We start from the raw sequence: 20620 nt of genomic DNA on the forward strand, positions 1-20620 counted from the left end.
CTCTTGGTTCCAGACTTGGTGCATCGGTACCCCTTTCCATGTGGTAGCAGAGAGAACAGTCTATAACTTGGTCAGCTGGAGTCTGACAATTTTTCGTGTCTTCCTCTGACAATGCCTGGTGTATAGAGGTCCTGGATGGCAGGGAACTCGACCCCAGTGATGTGTCGGGCCGTACTCACTTCCCTCTGTATTGCCTTGTGTACGAATACCAAGCAGTTGCCATACGAAGCGGTGAAGCAACCAGTCAAGATGCTCTCAATTGTGCAGCTGTATAACTTTTTGAAGATCTGAGGGCCTCCTGGGGGGGAAGAGAAGCGTTGTCGTACCCTTTTCACGACTGTGTTGTTGTGTGGACCATGATAGATCCTTAGTGATGTGGACACTAAGGTACTTAACACTTCTTGCGACTAGCAATCCCGTATCCGGGAGCGTAATCATAGCCTCAAGCACATTACCATAACGCAACTTTTCCTATTCATGAAAATCGCAAATGAAATGAAATAAATATATTCAAAGACAAGCTTAGCCTTTTGTTAACAACACTATCTCAGATTTTCAAAATATGCGTTACAGCCAACGCTAGACAAGCATTTGTGTAAGTTTATCATGGCATAATGCTATGCTAGGCTCTGCTGGCAGCAGGCAACATGTTCACAAAAATAAGAAAAGCAACAAAATTAAATCATTTACCTTCGAAGAACTTCGGATGCTTTCACTCAGGAGACTCCCAGTTAGATAGCAAATGTTCCTTTTTTCCAAAAATATTATTTTTGTAGGCGAAAAAGCTCCCGTTTCTTCACCATGCTTGGCTGAGAAATCGACCGAAAAATACTTAAACTATGACGCCAAACTTTTTTCAAAATTTGCTCCATAATATCGACAGAAACACAGCAAATGTTGTTTAGGATCCATCCTCAAGGTGTTTTTAACCTCTTCCCTCTACCCTCTACTTTTTTGAACATTCTGTTAAAAATCGCGCAACATTTCAGCGCCCTGCTACTCATGCCAGGAATATAGTATATGCATTTGCTTAGTCTGTGTGGATAGAAAACACTCAGACGTTTTTTTTCTGGGTTTCGCCTGTAACATCAGTTCTGTGGCACTCACAGACAATATATTTGCAGTTACGTCAGAGTGTCTTCTTTCCAAAGCTGTCAATTATATGCATAGTCGAGCATCTTTTCGTGGTTGGTGACAGGTGTGCTGGAGTCAAAGCAGATCCCTACCAGCTGCAACTTGTTCCATAATCAAGACCTCTACAAATACTCAGTTCTGCCACTTCCACTCTGCCAGATCGTAATCTCTGCTAATTTACCGCTCTGTCTCTGGCTCCTGTCTCCCATTCGACATCTCACCACCTGTTCTGGATTTAGCTCACCACCACTACCTTGGATTCCCCTCCAGACGTTGTTTACCCGGTTCTACCCAGTTCACTCCAACCTCAGTCTCCACATCTGGTTTTCTACAACTCATCCGAGCTTCCCCGGATCTTCCCCTGATCTGTGTTACAATAAATATCTTGGTTCATTCATAGCTATTTCCTTGTCTGAGTCTGCTCTTGGGTTCCCCTGTGTCGCTCCGCCTAACAGTTTCCAATGGTCCACGATCAGCTCCTTTGTCTTGCTGACGTTGCAGAAGAGGTTTTTGACCTGGCACCACACTGCCAGGTCTCTGACCTCCTCCCTATAGGCTGTCCCATCGTCATCGGTGATCTATCACTGTCGTGTCGTCGGCAAACTTAATGATAGTGTTTGAGGTGTGTGGCCATGCAATCGTGAATGAACAGGGAGTAAAGGAGGGGACAAAACACAAACCCCTGAGGGGCCCCTGTGTTGAGGATCAGCATAGGGGATATGTTGTTGCCTACCTTCACCACCTGGGTGCGTCCTGTCAGGAAGTCCAGAATCCAGTTGCAGAGGGAGGTGTTCAGTCCCAGGGTCCTTAGCTTAGTGATGAGCTTGGAGGGCACTATGGTGTTGAACACTGAGCTGTAGTCAATGAACATTATTCTCACATATGTGTTATTTTTGTCCAAGTGGTAAAGGTCAGTGTGGAGCGCAATTGAGATTGTGTCATCTGTGGATCTGTTAGGACGGTATGCAAATTGAAGTGGGTCCAGGGTGTCTGTGATGAATGGTGTTAATGTGAGCCATGACCAGCTTCATGTCTACAGATGTGAGTGCTATGGGGAAATAATGAAGTCATTTAGACAGGTTACCTTGGTGTTTTTGGGCACAGGGACTATGGTGGTCAGCATGAAACATGTACTGTGGTATTACAGACTGGGCCAGGGAGAGGTTGAAAATGTCAGTGGAAACTTTCCAGCTGGTCAGTGCATTCTCTGAGTAAATGTCCATCTGGCCCTGCAGCTTTATGAATGTTGGTGGTCTTACTCACATCAGCTATGGAGATCGTGATCAAATGTCCGTAGCCACGTCAGTGTTGCTTGCCTCGAAGCGAGCATTGAAGGCATTTAGTTTGTCTGGTAGGCTCGCGTCACTGGTCAGCTCGCGACTGGGTTTCCCTTTGTAATCCGGGATAGTTTACAAGCCCTGCCACATCAGATAAGCGTCAGAGCCGGTGTAGTAGGATTCAATCTTAGTCCGGTATTGTCGCTTTGCCTGTTTGATGGTTTGTCGAAGAGCGTAGAGGGATTTCTTATAAGTGTCCGGGTTAGTGCCCCGCTTCTTGAAAGCGACAGCTATAGCCTTTAGCTCAGTGCAGATGTTGCCTGTAATCCATGGCTTCTGATTGGAATATGTACGTACGTCCACTGTGGGGATGACTTCATTGATGCACTTGTTAATGAAGCCAGTTACTGATGTGGTTAACCTCTCAATGCCATCGGATGAATCCCACAATATATTCCAGTCTTTGCTATCGAAACAGTCCTGTAGCTTAGCATTTGCTTCATCGGACCACTTCTGTGTTGAGCCTGTTACTGATACTTCCTGTTTGTCAAACTGGGAGTACACCGGCAAGTATAAGAATATTTGCCAGGGCGTATGATTTAATTATAAATCTGATTATTTCACAAAGCGATGTGGGAATGCTTAAAGGCTAGCTAGCTGGCAGTATTTAGCCAACTTGCTAGCAAGGGAAGACAAGACAAGAGACTCTTCTTTTGCTTTCCCAACAAATGAGAAGACAGCAAGAAAACCCAATAATCCACCCCAAAAGTTATTTTGTTTACAAGTAATAACTTGTGATTACAGGCTATTGAGAAATGGTAGAACCTGCTGTAGCCAACTAGCTAGTCATGTGCTTTTTTTCTCCGTGACCAAAACATGACGTTCTGTTTTTATATGATATGGGAATGAATACACAAGCAGCATATCAACCTGGGATAATGTTTTAGGCTACACCAATAAATATACAAATATTTGGCAGGCATATTTTTGCATTATAAATCTGATTATTTCACATGGAGATGTCAGAAACTAAAAAGGCTAGCTAACTTGCTATCCTTTTAGCAAGGCTAAAGCCAGTTAGCCAGGCTGCCAGCGAGCTACTACTAGCAAGGGCAGACTCTTCCTTGTTTTCACAAAATGAAAAGACTAAATGAAAAGACTTTGTTATGAATGGGATTGGGACCGGTAAGGATATTATGTTACCCAAAGTGGTCCGCTACTCCAAAAATCCCTCTGCACGTGCGCACGTAGATCAACAGAGTGGAGCTTGTAGTAACCTTAACCCTAACTCTAGCTTCATGTCAACATCCCGGCTCAACCCTAAACCTAGCCTCAAAACTAACCCTAGCTTCATATCCACTTCCGGCTCAACCCTAACGCTAACCCTAAATCTAGCTTCATGTGTACGTCCCGGCTAAACCCTAAACCTCAGCCCCACCCTCCGCTGGGTTTGAAGAAAATGGATACATCTGGTTTTCAGGGATACAGTATCTTCAACCTAGTTTCCTTTTCCCCCGGATGTGTGTGTTGGATGTGGGGACGCCTGCTATGTTAGTTTACATCAAACCTAACCCTATCTTCATATCCACTCCGGGCTCAACCCTTACGCTAATCCTAACCATAACCCAGATTAATGTCCACATCCCGGCTCAACCTTAAACCTAGCCCCAATCCTAACCCTCGCTTCACCTCTACATCTCGGCTCAACCCTAGACATAACCCTAACTTCTGTCCACTAACCCTAAAAATAACCCTCATTAACATTTAATTAACCCCACCTCCCACTATATTGCAGAAAGGTAGGCCTCACTTGAAGTCTGACCTAGAGTTAATGTGCTTTTGAGTAACATCGGTAGAACGGTTGGGCTAGAAACAAAATTTGGGTATGGGATCGTTCAACAGATGCACCCAATGAAAGCAAGCCTACACCTGACCATGTGAAATGAATTGAAACTTGGTCCCACAGAGAACAAGGTCTTTCTTCCATAGAAAAGCATTACCTATAGCCCTCACATAACCATGACACATCTGTGGGCTGCAATTGAGCTAGCTAACCACGCTTCCACACAACCCATCATGTGCTAATAGGGATGCCCTGAGTTGAGGTTCAGTTTATTATGGAAATGACTTAATTAATCCTCACCATGGTTCCTCGTTCTCTCCCAAATTCTTACGTAAAGACTTAAAACTCTGGGTATTGTTAAAGAGTGTCCCCATGAGGCCGTACATTGTATTTCAGCTTCCTGTGATTACAGTAAGTGACTTAATTGGGGGTCATGTGGGCAGTTTCGAAGAGTTATAAATGTTGAATCTTCCCAAATTGTACATATTTGTGACCCAGGGTCCATCATGACCCGGCATATGAAATTGGAAGTCAATCGATCCAAAAGCAGTTTTTTCCTCCATTGGACACAATGGTGTTGCAGTTCTAGAAGCTAAGAGGCTTGTGAGAATTCATTCTGAAGAGAATATTGGTTGAAAAAAATGTATTTACTTGAAACTGTCGGTCTGTCTGTCTGTCTGTCGAGAGGGGGGTTATGTGAGTCACATCTTTTCCCATTGAATGCAATGTTTTGACATAAACATCTTCCCTTTGACACGTCTTTTCCTATTGAGTGCCATGTATTGACATAAACCTCAATTTGTAAACACTCATCTTCTCCCATTGAACGCAATGTATTGTATTGACATACCCTTTGACACATCCTTTCTCATTGAATACAATAGAATAGATTGTGTGCTCTGACACTGGGACAAGAAATCTTTCTGACTGCTCCTGATAAAATAAAAGGCCCACGTTAGAAGTGCGGACGAATGACAGCATCTCCATGGGCCTTTTCGAAGTTCTGTGAATTTAGTAAATCTACGCTGGTTTGAATAACATCAAGAAAGCAGAATGAGGGGAGGAGAAAACTCTTGAGCTTTGATGTATAGGATTGAGATGTGATGAGGTCTGTTCAAAGTGAGTACAAAGTAGTGTTTAAGCTGCAAAAAAAAAAAGTAAATGCAGCTTAAGTCAAGGTTGGGAAGCTGAAGTAACAGGAGATGATGAAGGAATGTCCTGTCTCACCCAAAACGAAGGCTAGAAGATGAAACGCTGTCTGGCAGAAAAAATAGATGCTTCGTTGTAAAGGTGTCTTGAGTTTTAAAATGCATTTTTGTAACTGCTACATCGTGAAAACGTGGAGGTAAAGTTTTAGAGAAGATCTACTGTGATCGAAATGGTCTCATGTTTGATTAATCAGGTGATCATGTTCATTACCTGCTCATTATCTATTGCAAAAACCTACCGTGTTGTATCCCCATCTATTGTGTTTATGAATAGTGAATAGTTACAACCATGTGGCTTTGAACATGAAGAGAAAACAACATGAAATTGGCAATGCTACAGACGTCTGCTCTCAGAAGTGGATCTGAGTTTGAGTCATTGATCTGCTGGTGCCGTATTGCCACAGTTAGCGCTGAGAGCTCGGCTTTCCTCTTGGGTCCCATAGAGGGGAATAAACCCCATTGACATAACTGTGGGAATATTTGCTTTTCACCCTGTCCCTTACAGCTTTTAATGCCTTCATGGTTTTTCTGTGGGGTTTAATTACCTCATTGTGTTTTTTTAAAACCTTTACTTAACTAGGAAAGTCAGTTAAGAACAAATTCTTATTTTCAATGACGGCCTAGGACCAGTGGGTTAACTGCCTTGTTCAGGGGCAGAATGACAGATTTTTACCTTGTCAGCTCGGGGATTCAATCTTGCAACATTTCGGTTACTAGTCCAACTCTCTAACCGCTAGGCTACCTGCCACCCAGTGCAATTTGAATGCATCTCATTGTGTAGTGGTTATCCATTGGGGCTGTTACAGCACTGCGTATCAGTGTGGAATTTTGTTTTGGTTGTTGTTGTTGTTGTTGTTGTTGTTGTAAGAGGATCCCACTGGGTGCCATGTCTCTGTGCTGTGTCTGAGTGATTTGTCTCTGTTGCAGGTCCAGTGCTCAAGCTGCAGCAGCGAACTCCTCGCCGGCGGGGCCAGCAAACTGCTGAACAGCCCTGAAGACAGTCTCTATTACCAGCTAAATGTGAGTTCAAAGTGGTGATAAAGCTCTTTGTCTGACTTTGGTTCCAGATGATAATACAATTAAATCTACCTGTGCCAGACCCTCGAGCCCCACCCCCACGCTTCTCTGCCTCTTGTCTTGAACATGTGCTTATGCTCTTTATCTGTTGCTTTCATGTCAGGATGTCTGCCTTCACGGTGAATAATTGATGTGGTTTATCAAAGCTGAGCAAGATGGATGCTTCATCAGGCTCACTTGAGCCCTTTGATACAAAAAAAAAAAAATATGCTGTGACTTCTGATACTATCAGCATCTGCTCTCATTCAACACAAAATCACTTTGAATTAAAAATGTATGACTCTCTGCTCATCTTTTGACTGTGTGCTCTTGGCCCTTTCCACAGAGAAATCTGGATTACCAGGGGAGCAAGAGGAAGCCGAGAAAACTTGGGTAAATAACTGCTTTCCTTCCTACAGCAACTTTAAACAGAGCAGGCCCTTTGTGGAATAGTAGAATCCAGGAATGGATTTTGTTTTCCTATCATGTAAATTGAGAGCTGAAAATAACCACATTTTTTTTACGAGCTCCTTTGCGTCATTAGAGAGGGCGACATATTAAGGCTTTGTCAGCATGCTAATTTTAATTGTTGACAGTTTGACTATTTGTAAACCAGGTTTATAGGCTACCAAGTCAATGTCATATGGAAGAGGCTTAATTCCTCTCTGCCTTATCTATGTTAGATATCATTGCTTTTATTAACGGGATTAAACTGACTACATTTTCTGTTTTGAAATGTTTTAAAAGAGCCGTCTTAACATTTTCCCTCTCATAATCTTCCTATCTTCAACATCACAGCTAAATCCAAGTGCTGGACAGAGTACTACAAATTACTGTCACCTGAGGAGGCTACTCCACTGGGGCCCCTCCCACCCTGTCAAGAGGGCCACTCTTCAGTCAGAACTGAGCTACAACCCCTGTCAACTGGTAAGAGTCAAAGAGCACTAGCCAGACACACACTGAAAGAACATTTCCTCCATATGCACCATGTATTACAAGTACCAGTGATGTACAACAAGAGACCAAAGCCAATTATTTTTAATTGTTATTATTTATTTTTTTAAATTATTTTTAAGAATGACTAATGATGCTCCCCATGTACAGGTATGTGTGTATCTGGCTGAGCATGAACTTTTCTCATGAATATAGTTCCGCTGCCATGTTTTACATCAGCAGTTCCTTGTACATTGACACCTCCCCCACACACCTCTCAATTTAGTCAGATAGGCTCCAGTAATGTAGGGATTAGTTATGGTGTCGTTCATTCCTCTTCTGGCTTGTTTTGAACAAATCTGGTTCACACAAGAGACTCATGTTAAAATAAATATTTGTCTTTCAAAATCATGACAAAATGGTACAGATGTTGCATACATACATTAAAAGTCAACGACAAATGCACGTTTGTGGGAAGAAAGTGACAGTGCTGTTTAGCGGAAGAGGAAAAGACCAATGAAATCATATATTTTTCTTCTATGAAGTTTCATTGTCAGGGAATATTGTACAATAGACCCTGACTAAGACTCCCCTAACAGCAAGCTTGAGCCAAAGTAGATACTGTAGGAAAACAGCTCTATTTAGAGAGTACGGGTGGAAATCAGTCATGGAACCAGACTCTGAGAACTAGACATTTGCCCATCATCCTCAGTCTGTGCAGACCAGGGCTAGCATTCGAAAGGAGTAATAGTGTCATGATCGGTGTATCAATTCTCTGTTCACTGTGGTACCCTAAATTAAGTGTATCAATTCTCTGTTCACTGTGGTACACTAAATTAAGTGTATCAATTCTCTGTTCACTGTGGTACACTAAATTAAGTGTATCAATTCTCTGTTCACTGTGGTACACTAAATTAAGTGTAGCAATTCTGTTGTCAAGTCCTCTCCCTGAAAAGCTGTATTGAGAACATAGAGGTATACTGTAATGTGAATAGTCAATGTTATTATTTAACCCTTTGCGGTTAATTATTCAACCCCTTGCAGTGAATTATTCAATAATGATTGTAATATGTTATTTTTTTATCATTATACCCAGAGTGATCTATAGTTCGATGCTGTGTACTAGAATCTCCAAAAATTGTCTTTCACTGACACCGAGCTAGTCGTAACTCTGAATTTCCCCCAAAGTATAGGAATTTCCTTTTAAGATGTGTCGGAAATGCGGGGCTGGCAAGTTGATTTGTGGTGGTGGTGGGGGGGGTTAATTTGCATATCATTTACTGCATCTCCTTTTGTTGACACCCCAGGGCCCAAGTCAAGATTTTGATCTTAATAGGAAGAGTAGGGGGGTATGACTAGTTAAATAAAAGGTTAAATAAATAAAATAAATAAAAATGACTGAAGATCCCTTCCTCCTTATTCTTATTCAGTGAGAAACACATTAGAGCTCTGCCGAAATAGCAGGACCAGCCACAGTCAGTCCAGGTTCTACTCTGATTCCTTTGGGTTTTCAGAAGCCCTAGGTGGCCATCAGAGAGCAAGACTACTTACAATACGGGTCAGGACTAGGTCGAGTTGCATTCAGGTTTTGTGGGACTTTAAAGCTAACATGTTGTATGGCTTTTTTCACATTGTGAGACATACTGTACTAATATGTACTGATAATGTTATTCATACCTGCGTACATTTTATTTGCCATATCTTCAATCTAAGCCTACTAGAAAGTCTATGCCCTCATGCCTGGAGGGAAGCTAAGTAATTCTGCTACCCAAGAATAGTAAAGCCCCCTTTACTAGTTCAATTAGCCGAGCAATCAGCCTGATACCAACCCTTCGTAAACTTTTGGAAAAAATTGTGTTTGACTAGATACAATGCTATTTTACTGTAAACAAATTGACAACAGACTTTCAGCAAGCTTATAGGGAAGGACATTCAACAAGCACAGCACTTACACAAATGACTGATGATTGGCTGAGAGAAATTGATGATAAAAAGATTTTGGGAGCTGTTTTGTTAGACTTTAGTGCGGCTTTTGACATCGATCATAGTCTGCTGATGGAAAAACGTATGTGTTATGGCTTTACACCCCCTGCTATATTGTGGATAAAGAGTTACCTGTCTAACAGAACACAGAAGGTGTTCCAAGTAGAATCAAGAATTCCTCAGGGCAGCTGTCTAGGCCCCTCACTTTTTTCAATCTTTACTAATGACATGTCACTGGTCTTGAGTAAAGCCAGTGTGTCTATGTTTGTGGATGACTCAACATTTTACACGTCAGCTACTACAGCGAGTGAAATCACTGCAACACTTAACAAAGAGCTGCAGTTTATTTCGGAACAGGTGGCAAGGAATAAGTTAATCCTAAATATTTCATAAACTAAAAGCATTGTATTTGTGACAAATAATTCACTAAACCTCAACTAAATTTTGTAATAAATTATGTGGAAATTGAGCAAGTTGAGGAGACTAAACTGCTTGGAGTAATCCTGGATTATAAACTGTCATGGTCAAAACATGTTGATAAAACAGTAGCTAAAATGGGGAAAAGTCTGTCCATAATAAAGCGCTGCTCTGCCTTTTTAACAATATAATCAACAAGGCAGGTCCTACAGGCACTAGTTTTGTCTCACCTGAACTACTGTTCAGTTGTGTGGTCGGGTGCCACAAAGAGAGACCTCGGAAAATTACAATTGCCTCAGAAAAGGGCAGCACAGCTGGCCCTTAAATGTACATGGAGAGCTAACATTAATAATATACATGTCAATCTCTCATGGCTCAAAGTGCAGGAGAAATTGACTTCATCACTACTTGTTTTTATAAGAAGTGTTGACATGCTGAATTCACCGATGTTTCTGTTTAAAACTACCTCAAACACCCATGCATACCCCACAAGACATTCCACATTCCACAAGGTCTCTTCAAAATCCCCAAGTCCAGAACAGACTATGGGAGGTGCACAGTAGTACATAGAGTCATGACTACACGGAACTCTATTCCACATCAGGCAACTAATGCAAGCAGTAGAATCAGATTTTTTTTAAAGATAAAAATACACCTTATGTAACAGCGAGGACTGTGAAGAGGCACACGCACAGACACACATATACATGATAAGAAGACACACACTCTACACATGGATGTTGTATTGTAATATTTGATAATAAAGTGTTATGGGTAAAGTGTTATGAAATGTAATGTCATGTAATATTTTAAATTGTTTATAACTGCCTTAATGTTGCTGTACTCCAGGAAGAGCAGCTGCTGCCTTGGCAACAGCTAATGGGGATCCTTAATAAATACAAATAGTGAGTTGAAACATTATTGGTGGTTGATAAGGCAGAATCCAGTCTTGATTTGGAAAAGCTCTTCTGTTGTTTAGGGGCAGCATCAGAAAAGAGTATATCCAAATTTCAAGGACCAATAAGATCTGTTTAGTTCCTCTGTCAAAGCTAAAAACATATTTTTGTATTCAAATTGTAAACCTTTTCTACCAGAGCGGATTATAAATGAAATGCCCTTTGAGATTGAAAATTTGGCTGAAGAAAGTCAAACTAAGGGAATTGATATGAGTGTACTGAGATACTCAATCTCTGATATAATTTTACAGCAGTGACATTAAAATGAATAGTTGACTATTAGCTATTGAACCTCACCAAATATTTATTTAAGGCATATACGTCAATTGCATTGCAGTATTTTACATTTTAACACGACGCAGAGGGATTCATATGGAAATTGCCAAATTGCAAGGAAAAAAAGGGGCCTATAATGTGGTGTTGGCGATTGTGCAGTTAGTTCAAAAGCACTTCACCTCCGGTTGTACAGCTGCGGATCCAGCAGTAATTAGAATACTGCTTGTGCATTACTCCCTTACTGGGGATATTTCGTTCCGCTGAAGAGCCGGCTGAAATAGGTCACCACAGCACCCTGTAGTGTGTCTTAAATGTACACTGAATCAATTAAGTGTGATCATGCGCCCTTGATTATTTTGGCCCTGTTTTACCATGGAAAGGAATTTGAAATAGGCTTACTTAGTTTTAATAACAAGGTTCGACTATGGTGATATATGGTGCTGTGAGTGGGTGTTACTTTCCCTCATTCTCTCTCTCTCTCTCTCTCTCTCTCTCTCTCTCTGCCAAATGAAGTCCCTGGCTGACTGCCTGCCTGAGCATGTGAAAGGAGGTGACCTGTGGATGTGACAACGTTGGGTACTTGATTATGTATCCGGTACACAATGTTTCACTGTTTGTTCTAAGCTTAGAATATGCTTGCGATGGTATGAATGGTATGGATGGGAAAAGTCGTCATACTGGTGTTGGACGGACAGGTGGACACCAACCAGACGGAGCAGATCTCAGTGTGTGTCTGTTAAGTAAAGGATTGAGGCCTGTCACCTGTTTTGTTTAATACCTCTTCATAAACCCCAGCTGCCTCCTGTTTTTCCCCTCATTAAATCTGTCTGAATCTGGGGCAACAGAGGACTCCTTTAATGTGGTTAAATCACCACTGATGCCATTTTCACTAGTTGCTGCAAACACTGCGTTTTCCGCCTAAAAACATTCATATCAACCACATTTCATACTACCGCTTTCTTTCTGATATCTCGAGCTCCAGCCTTTTACAAATTATGAAAAGCTTTTATTTTCCACGGGAGCACATTTACCTTTTTTTCACCTAATAGTGATGTCTTACTTCAAAGAGTGAACACAAATTAGGGCAACGTTGTCCTGTTTCTATATCCTTTGAGTTCAAAGGGAGAGTTTTTGAATATCAATGTTTCTTGAGCAGTATTTGCAGGCACACTCTGTTTTAATGCAGTTTATGTCCTTTTGAGATACAGATGTTCAGCATTGCATTAAAGAATTTCAGCAGAGACTCCCGAGGACGGTCCTCGCGGGCCTTACCCTATGATGCTCTTAGCAAGCTAATGATTGATGCCAAAGAAATGGACAGGCATGAACGTCAAACAGATGTCAGATGTGTTGAGGGTTCTGTGCAAAAGAACATTCCCTAAAAAGTGCATTAATAAAGAAACTGGTTGAGCAGGGGAGAGAGGAGAGAGAGGGCGAGAGAGAGAGTAAAAGGGATAGAGGAAGAAGGAGATAAAAGAGTGTGTTGAGTATGCACATCAAAGGCCTTTTAATGACAAGGGATGCCATTAGAGTTACAGTGGCTTTTGTTTCAGCTTCCTCACACCTGCAATTTGTTGCGGCCATTCTATGCGCAGTTTGAGTTGCTCACATTTGCATGAAGAGAAAACGTATGCATGAAGGGATTTCCTTGAAACTTTTCCCCTGTCATTTGGGTAGCTAATGACTGGTTTTCCTCCAAAGATTTGTATTTGAAAAAACGAGCATTCAGCAATCAGGTTACTTACCCATGCAATAACATAGTAAGCTAGCAAAAGACTAGATACAAAACAGCGTAAGGAAACAACATTCATCCTATGTCCCACGAAATGTGTTTGGCTAAGAAGTTTGAATGCCTCTGGTGTTGGAGTGAGGTTTGACAAATCAGAGCGTGAAATTCTGATTAGCCTCTCTCAGCTTGTGGAATGAACGGGGCACTGGCAGACTGGGCATGGCCAAAGGTGTGTAACCTGTTCTGTTTTGCCTCGGCACTGTTCGCCCAGATGGTGGGACCAGCTGCCATTAGAATAAACGCTGGGCGGGTAACAGTGTGAGAATCACTGTGGCCTTGCTGTAGTTTGGGAGAATAAATGGGGAAATCTGTCTCTCTGTCTCTCTGTCTTTCTGCCATATGCAAAAGTCTGTGGACACCCCTTCAAATTAGTGGATTTGGCTATTTCAACCACACCCGTTGCTGATAGGTGTATAAAAATCGAGCACACAGCCATGCAATAGACAAACATTGTCAGTAAGAATGGCCTTACTGAAGAGCTCAGTGACTTTCAATGTGGCACCAGCATAGGACGTCACCTTTCCAAAAAGTCAGTTCGTCCAATTTCGGCCCTGCTAGAGCTGTCCCAGTCAACTGTAAGTGCTGTTATTGGGGCTATCTGACCCACTGCATAGTGCCAAATGTAAACTTTGGTGGAGGAGGAATAATGGTCTAGGGCTGTTTTTCATGGTTCGAGCTAGGCCCCTTAGTTCCAGTGAAGGGAAATCGTAACGCTACAGCAGATTCTGTGCTTTCAACTTTGTGGAAACAGTTTGGAGAAGGCCCTTTCCTATTTCAGCATGACAATGCCCCAGTGCACAAAGCAAAGTCCAAACAGAAATGGTTTGTCGAGATCGGTGTGGAAGAACTTGCCTGGCCTGCACAGGCCCCTTATTAAAGCCCATGATTTTGAAATGATACGTTCGACATGCAGGTGTCCACATACTTTTGGTCATGTAGTGTAAAGTATAACACAGAATATGTAAATAAGAGAACATGAGCAGTGAGAACTTTTACATGCAGTTAGTTAGTCTGCGACAGGTGCTTTTGTCCCTGGCTGGCTTCTCCGACAGCGTAATTACTTGATATGATATGTCCATTTCTCATCTTTCCTGGCAGAGTAGGTTTTGACGCTGAGAATTATTGTGGGAAGGCTGAGTTACCACACACAGGGTGGGCTGAGAGAATGTGAAATGACTTTCCCCTCCTTCCTTGACCTTGGGCCAGCCTGCACATTGCCATGGGTTTTCTCTTGAATATGCAGAGATCCTCTCCTTCATAGGTTGGGGGAGAAAAATGTGTTTTATCGCATTGCAGGAAAAATCTTGAAAATTAGAGAGACCAAAGTTGGAGTTCTTCTATGTTGGAGGCTGTGAACAATGGCAGCTTTCTGTCAGAGAGCAACTTCAAAGGTCTGCTGAATGACTGCTCTGAGTTATACTTTCTTGTAGATCACTGAGGAAATTCACAGATGTTTTCTCATACGAGACACCATTATAGCGGCTCAAGTACCCAGTAGCCTCGAGCACCTCTCTTCTCGCGCTCCCCACTCCCTCTCTCACTCAGCCTCCCTCTCTCTCATGTCTCTTGTGTGAGACAGATGTGGAACCTGCTTTCTCTCCAACTGTCCAGAGAATATGAAAAGTGAAAAAAGGGTTCACGTTGTTGCATTGCCCCCCAACTACCTCAAAGCTGCACTTCTCACTGTCAATGTATTTAATGTTATAAGACCGGATGCAATGCCACTTTCACTTACTCCACAGACAGTATATGCAATTTTCTGGGAAATAATTGATACTGAAATATGAAACATGCCATATATAGTAAAATGCTTTTTATGTAGATGGAATAAGCCATTGTGCCTGGAATTGGAGACATGTTATCCTGTGTATTTCAATGTTTAATTCTCTGGACTTGAAGTCAACTATGTTGAAGTAATACAAAAGGAATGAATGATGTATTACAAAGGGACTTTTGTCTCTCTTTGTGGATTTAAAATATTTTATTTTAGATGAGTTGAAGTGATTGTATGTTTACGTCTCATTATTTTTGATTGGCTCTATTATTTGTCCAAGCAAAGTGATTGAGAAGGCTATGATCAATAGTCTCCATTGAGATCATTTATCCAAAAACATCACATTTATATTGAACAAAAATATAAACGCACCATGCAACAATTTCAAAGATTTTACTGAGTTACAGTTCATATAAGGAAATCAGTCAATTGAAATAAATGAATTAGGCCCAAATCTATGGATTTCACATGACTGGGCAGAGGCTCAGCCATCGGTGGGCCTATATAAGCCCACCCATTTGGGAGCCAGGCCCACCCACTGGGGAGTCAGGCCCAGCCAATCAGAATTAGTCTTTTCCCCAGAAAGGGGCTTTATTTGAGACAGAGATACTCCTCAGTTTCATCAGCTGTCACAGGTGAAGATGCCGGATCTGGAGGTCCTGGGCTGGCGTGGTTACACGTGGTCTGCGGTTGTGAGGCCGGTTGGACATACTGCCAAATTCTCTAAAACAACACTGGAGGTGGCTTATGGTAGAGAAATGAACATTCAATTCTATGGCAACAGCTTTGGTGGATATTCCTGCAGTCAACATGTCAATTGCACTCTCCCTCAAAACTTAATACATCTGTGGCATTGGGTTGTGTGACAAAACTACACATTTTAGAGTGGCCTTTTATTGTCCCCAGCACAAGGTGCACCTGTGTAATGAAAATGCTTTTTAATCAACTTCTTGATATGCCACACCTGTCAGGTGGATGGATTATCTTGGCAAAGGAGAAATGCTCACTAACAGGGATGTAAACACATTTGTGCATGATATTTGAGAGAAATACGTTTTTTTTGTGTATATGGAACATTTCTGGGATCTTTTATTTCAGCTCATGAAACATGGGATCAACATTTTACATGTGTTTATTTTTGTTCAGTGTATATAAAAGTGTAAATAGCATGGCTTATCATACTAGTAACGATAAATGGTTTATAAGTCACCTTTGGTGGAATGGCTTGAATTGCTGTTATTTTTTATATCCATGTATTCCACTCTCAACAGTATAATGTCAACAGCAATTTATTGTAGATTTGTCATTCACCCCATGTGAGATCAGAGTTGTAGTCAGTAGTAAGTACATGCAGGTTGGTATTTTTTTGCGCACTTGCAGCGTGCTGCTTTTAACATGTACGCGTTCTCACCGTCTTAATTTCTATCCACATTGTTTTACAACGTTCTAATAAAGTGGAGTAAAATAAATCAAACAAATTTACTCAACGCTTTGACTAGTGTTTGAACTGCCAGTCAGACGACCACACGTCATCTACAAGATGCATTCAAAGTTATACAATATATATGTTTCTAGTCCTAATTGAATATATATGACTCTTGTAAATGGAATGTTTCTGAAAAGCAATAATGAGTTGCTATTCCTTGAGCCATGGTCTAACTGTATACGAGCAAGCGCCACTCATATACGGCCCCTCTTGTATTTCATAGAGCGCAGTGGATTAGAGGTAAAGTTATTGGAGCATAACGAATCCTATACACTACCTTTTTATTATGCAGCAATAACACGCATAGGAAATTAGATCCTTCTTGACCTGTTGTGATACTTGCTATTCATTGACCATAGTTGTAAATAATATGTATTAAGGCACAGGCAAGCAAGCAGCCTATGTATTGCTTTGGAGAGAAACGGCCCAGCAGGACTCCCCCTTTCCCCCATGACTGTGTGTAGAGCCGTGGGAGAGGACCGGGAACATTAATCCCTTCAAAGAAACAGATTTAATTCAAAATCAGCCGCTCCAAAGTATTTGAGAGGACAGTGATTGTTTCTTCAGGGAAGCCTGATAAAGATGACTGCGTTGATATAGAAGAAAAGTCGCAGGGCTTTACAGTTGAAGATGACTTTTTTTTTACAAAAGTTTTGAAATTAGAATGATCAGAACGGTAGTTTACATTGTATAATATGGATTGTAATTCTTATTAGAAAATATATGCCTTTATATGACTGTATTAAACGTTAGTTTGTTTATTGGTTTTATTTAGGTCTAATTCATAACACTCGTTAAATTATGAAGCGCCTTGAGGTCTTACGTGCTTGGCCACTTGCATGAATGCTCAACAAGCTCAAGGCGGAGATGCGGGCGGGGAGTTTGTTTCCACTTTCTTGGGGATGGTAAACTCCTCCTTCCTTCCCAGGCCTCTCTGCACTGGTACAACTTTTTAGGAAACACACAATAGAGACATCATACTCTCTGCCAACTTTGAGCTGGATCAATGGAGGGCTATCTAAATAGGTTATGGTTAATCATGCAGCAATACTATGGTCGTTTAGTGTTACATCAGTTGCAATTAGTTACTGGAAATAGCCTATAGTTGTTAGGCTACCGCTTCCAACTTATTTTTAACTAGGCAAGTTTGTTAAGAACAAATTCTTATTTACAATGACGGCCTACACCGGCCAAATGGGATTTCCAATTACGGCCGGTTGTGATACAGCCTGGATTCGAACCAGGGTGTCTGTAGTGACGTCTCAAGCACTGAGATGCAGTGCCTTAGACCACTTAGACCGGGAGCCCAACCATACATTATCCGACAGTACATTTTGCCACCAGTGGGTAAAAGTACATTTATGCACTAGAACGCTAATGACAGCACAATAGGCTTCTGGGGTTAACTATCAAAGAATGAAAGAAGTGAAGTGATGACACTGAAATGCCTGTAAGCACGTATAAACGGTAACCTTATTCAAAGATATGTTTTACAGTGGTCCGCCACTTGATATGTAATGCTTGATAAACTATCAAAAGTATTTTAGTTCCATGGAAACAAGTTATCAACATCATAACTGTTTGTTATAATAAAACACATTTTATTTTGTATTTTGAAACACGAGCTTTGTGTTGAGTCACTAGATTTGGTCTCATTAGCTACTCCTCTTGAAGTTATCAAATAGCTATTCGCCAGGAGATCTCGAGAGATAACAATGTCACATTGTCACAGAGGGTCCTGCTACAAATCCTTAATTACAAAAGAGGATCAAATGACTACAGCATCCAATACCGGAGTCTCCAGGCGGCATGGGGGTCTTTGATCAAGAAAATCCAATTATTTGTGTATATACATTTCCCACATAGTGATTACTTCATTAATTGTCCCGCCTTTATCTCCACCCTTCCCATCCCCCCCTAATAATCAGCTCTTTTATCCAGACCAACAAACACACCATAGGAGCTTTGTGGATTCAAAGGATTTGCTTTCCCCTCTCAAAGAGCCGCTATTCTTTGATGATTGGGCAGCGGCAAACTTCAAAGTAACAAATCTTATTTCTGACTGGCTGGCGGCCCACCAAAGTCCTTATCAAATTCTAAGAAGTGATCCCTCACTCTCCAGATAGTCGACGGATATCTCGAGGAGAGGAAGTACTGAGTGTGAAGACCTTACCACGTCAAGACATTTTTCTACGATTTTACGTTCATCTCAATTCGTTTTATTGTGAGTTGTTTTTTTAACAAGAAGGAAGAGGACGTTCACCATGGCAGCAGTGGCTGTACTGCGGAATGAAACACTCCAGGCTTTTCTTCAGGTTTGTTCAAAAGTTTTTGCTCTCGTGTTTTTAATTTGTCCTCAAAATATTATTGTACGTATATGGTAGTTTAAATATTTGTTTAGAACACGCGTAATACGCGTGTGTGCGCGCGTAATGGACATTATACCCGATTCATATCCTATAATGACTGAAATGTGGCTCTATGAATTACTTACAGTATGTGGCGAAATGAACGGCTTGGATGATTATGTTACAACTCTATGTTTATTTTGTAGGCATGAGAGTGTATTGAAACTAATATTAGGCTAATGTCGTTTTAGTTCACGGAGCGTCAAACGTGGGTCCTATGCCGTTATGACTCTGTATTCTTTAGTTTAGTCAAGTTTAGAGCCAAGTAAACACATAATTGATAATGATTTGTTTTACTTATGCAGGACCGTACTCCGAACTCTTCACCAGAGAACTGCAAACACTCTCCACTGACGCTGTTAGCTGCCACTTGTAACCGGATCGGACATCACCACGGATCAAGTCCGGCAGATTTCCTACAGGTTCCTTATGACACTACTTTAGGCTCACCGTCGCGAATTTTTCATCCTTGGAGTAACGAGGGGAATCCTCAAAGCACTCTCTCTGGCAATTCCACTTTTGGACTATCTAAATCCCAACTCCACATCCAAAGCTCATTTACTTCCCACCACGAGCTCCCGCTCACCCCCCCAGCGGATCCCTCATATCCCTATGACTTTTCTCCTGTGAAGATGTTACCTTGCTCCATGCAGTCTTTGCAGTCCTCGTGCCCACCCACGTACGTCCCTGCTGTAACTTATGCAGCGCCAACTGCCATGCAAGGTTTCGTTACCGGACACTCTGGCCTTGTGCACCAGCAACAGAGACAGTTGTCCCCTAACACAGGGGAGGATATTCCGTGGTGGAGTCTCCAACAGGGAAACCACGTCAGTCACCACTCAATCACCACTCAATCCCTAGGTCACCACCGTTTCCAACTGCAGAGGGGCTTGGTAATGGGACATACAGACTTTGCGCAGTATCAGACTCAAATCGCTGCCCTCCTTCACACCAAGTCCCCCCTCGCAACAGCTCGAAGATGCCGGAGATGCAGGTGTCCAAACTGTCAGTCATCCACCTCAAGCGATGAGCCCGGCAAGAAAAAGCAACACATATGTCACATACCAGGGTGCGGGAAAGTTTATGGCAAAACTTCCCATCTCAAAGCGCACCTGAGGTGGCACTCGGGAGAGCGTCCATTTATTTGTAACTGGCTTTTCTGTGGCAAGAGTTTCACCAGGTCTGATGAGCTTCAGAGACACCTGAGGACTCATACTGGGGAGAAGCGTTTTGTTTGTCCGGATTGTTGCAAGAGGTTCATGAGGAGTGACCATTTGGCAAAACATGTCAAGACTCACCAGAACAAAAAATCTAAGTGTCACGAGAAGACACTTGATCTTCACGTTAAAAGGGAAGATTTGAGGAACATGTAGTAACCTACATTAGAGTCAAGTTGATTAGTAATCAAGCTATACTAGTGCAATATAAGTCCTTTACTTAGTTTAAGTACAAAGTGACATTTTTTTAAAAATTTGGTTTCCTTCTTTTTTCCTACATCCCGAAAAACGATTTCTCTAACATTGCTGTTCTGTTGTAGCACATTTTTGTATATATGACATCTGTCTCATAAAGTTAAGTTGGGATCCTGGAAAACGTACTATAATACCCCATGAGCAGGTGGTGTTCACTGTCTATACCATATCAAGAAAGACACGTTTCAGCTTGTGTTTTGATCCATTTTCCTTGTGGAAGATTTCACTTTCGTGTAAATAATATTTAATAGCTTTTGTTGAATGATAGTGTCCGTTTTTGCTCTATGTGGGGTGTTTTAGCATGCTCTTTAAAAGATATGCTATTGTTGATATGACCCGAATACTGTGTGAGAATAAAAAAAAGAGAACATTTCCCAATGTCAGAATTAGTCTCCTTTAATTTTCCATAATAACATATTATCCCCCCCAAAAAAAAAAAAAAAAAAAAGAAACTGTACTCCTACATAACTTTCACACTATGTGGTTACCTGTGTAAGGACTTGCACTTTGATCCACATCAGTTGACGTCAGTTGACCATTGCTACTGCTCAGACGGAGAATGCATAAATAATAGGAAAAGTTGTGTGCCATAACTGTAACCCGAGAAG

General features: G+C 41.5%; 1 protein-coding gene and 1 pseudogene across 1 annotated transcript; both read left to right on the plus strand.

Annotated features, from left to right (window-relative positions):
• LOC115134255 (myosin-IIIb-like) overlaps nt 1-7642 on the plus strand; it is a 104709-nt pseudogene extending 97067 nt beyond the window's left edge.
• Nucleotides 7643-18158: 10516 nt separating this feature from the next.
• On the plus strand, nt 18159-20385 carry LOC115130822 (transcription factor Sp5-like). The gene is made up of 2 exons (XM_029662297.2): nt 18159-18447; nt 18846-20385. Exons 1-2 carry the CDS (start codon nt 18397-18399, stop codon nt 19911-19913), a joined length of 1119 nt encoding a protein of 372 aa, XP_029518157.2. The 5' UTR covers nt 18159-18396; the 3' UTR covers nt 19914-20385.
• Nucleotides 20386-20620: the final 235 nt, after the last annotated feature.

Source organism: Oncorhynchus nerka, linkage group LG1, assembly GCF_034236695.1.
Source record: "Oncorhynchus nerka isolate Pitt River linkage group LG1, Oner_Uvic_2.0, whole genome shotgun sequence".
In the NCBI taxonomy this organism is placed as follows: Eukaryota; Metazoa; Chordata; class Actinopteri; order Salmoniformes; family Salmonidae; genus Oncorhynchus; species Oncorhynchus nerka.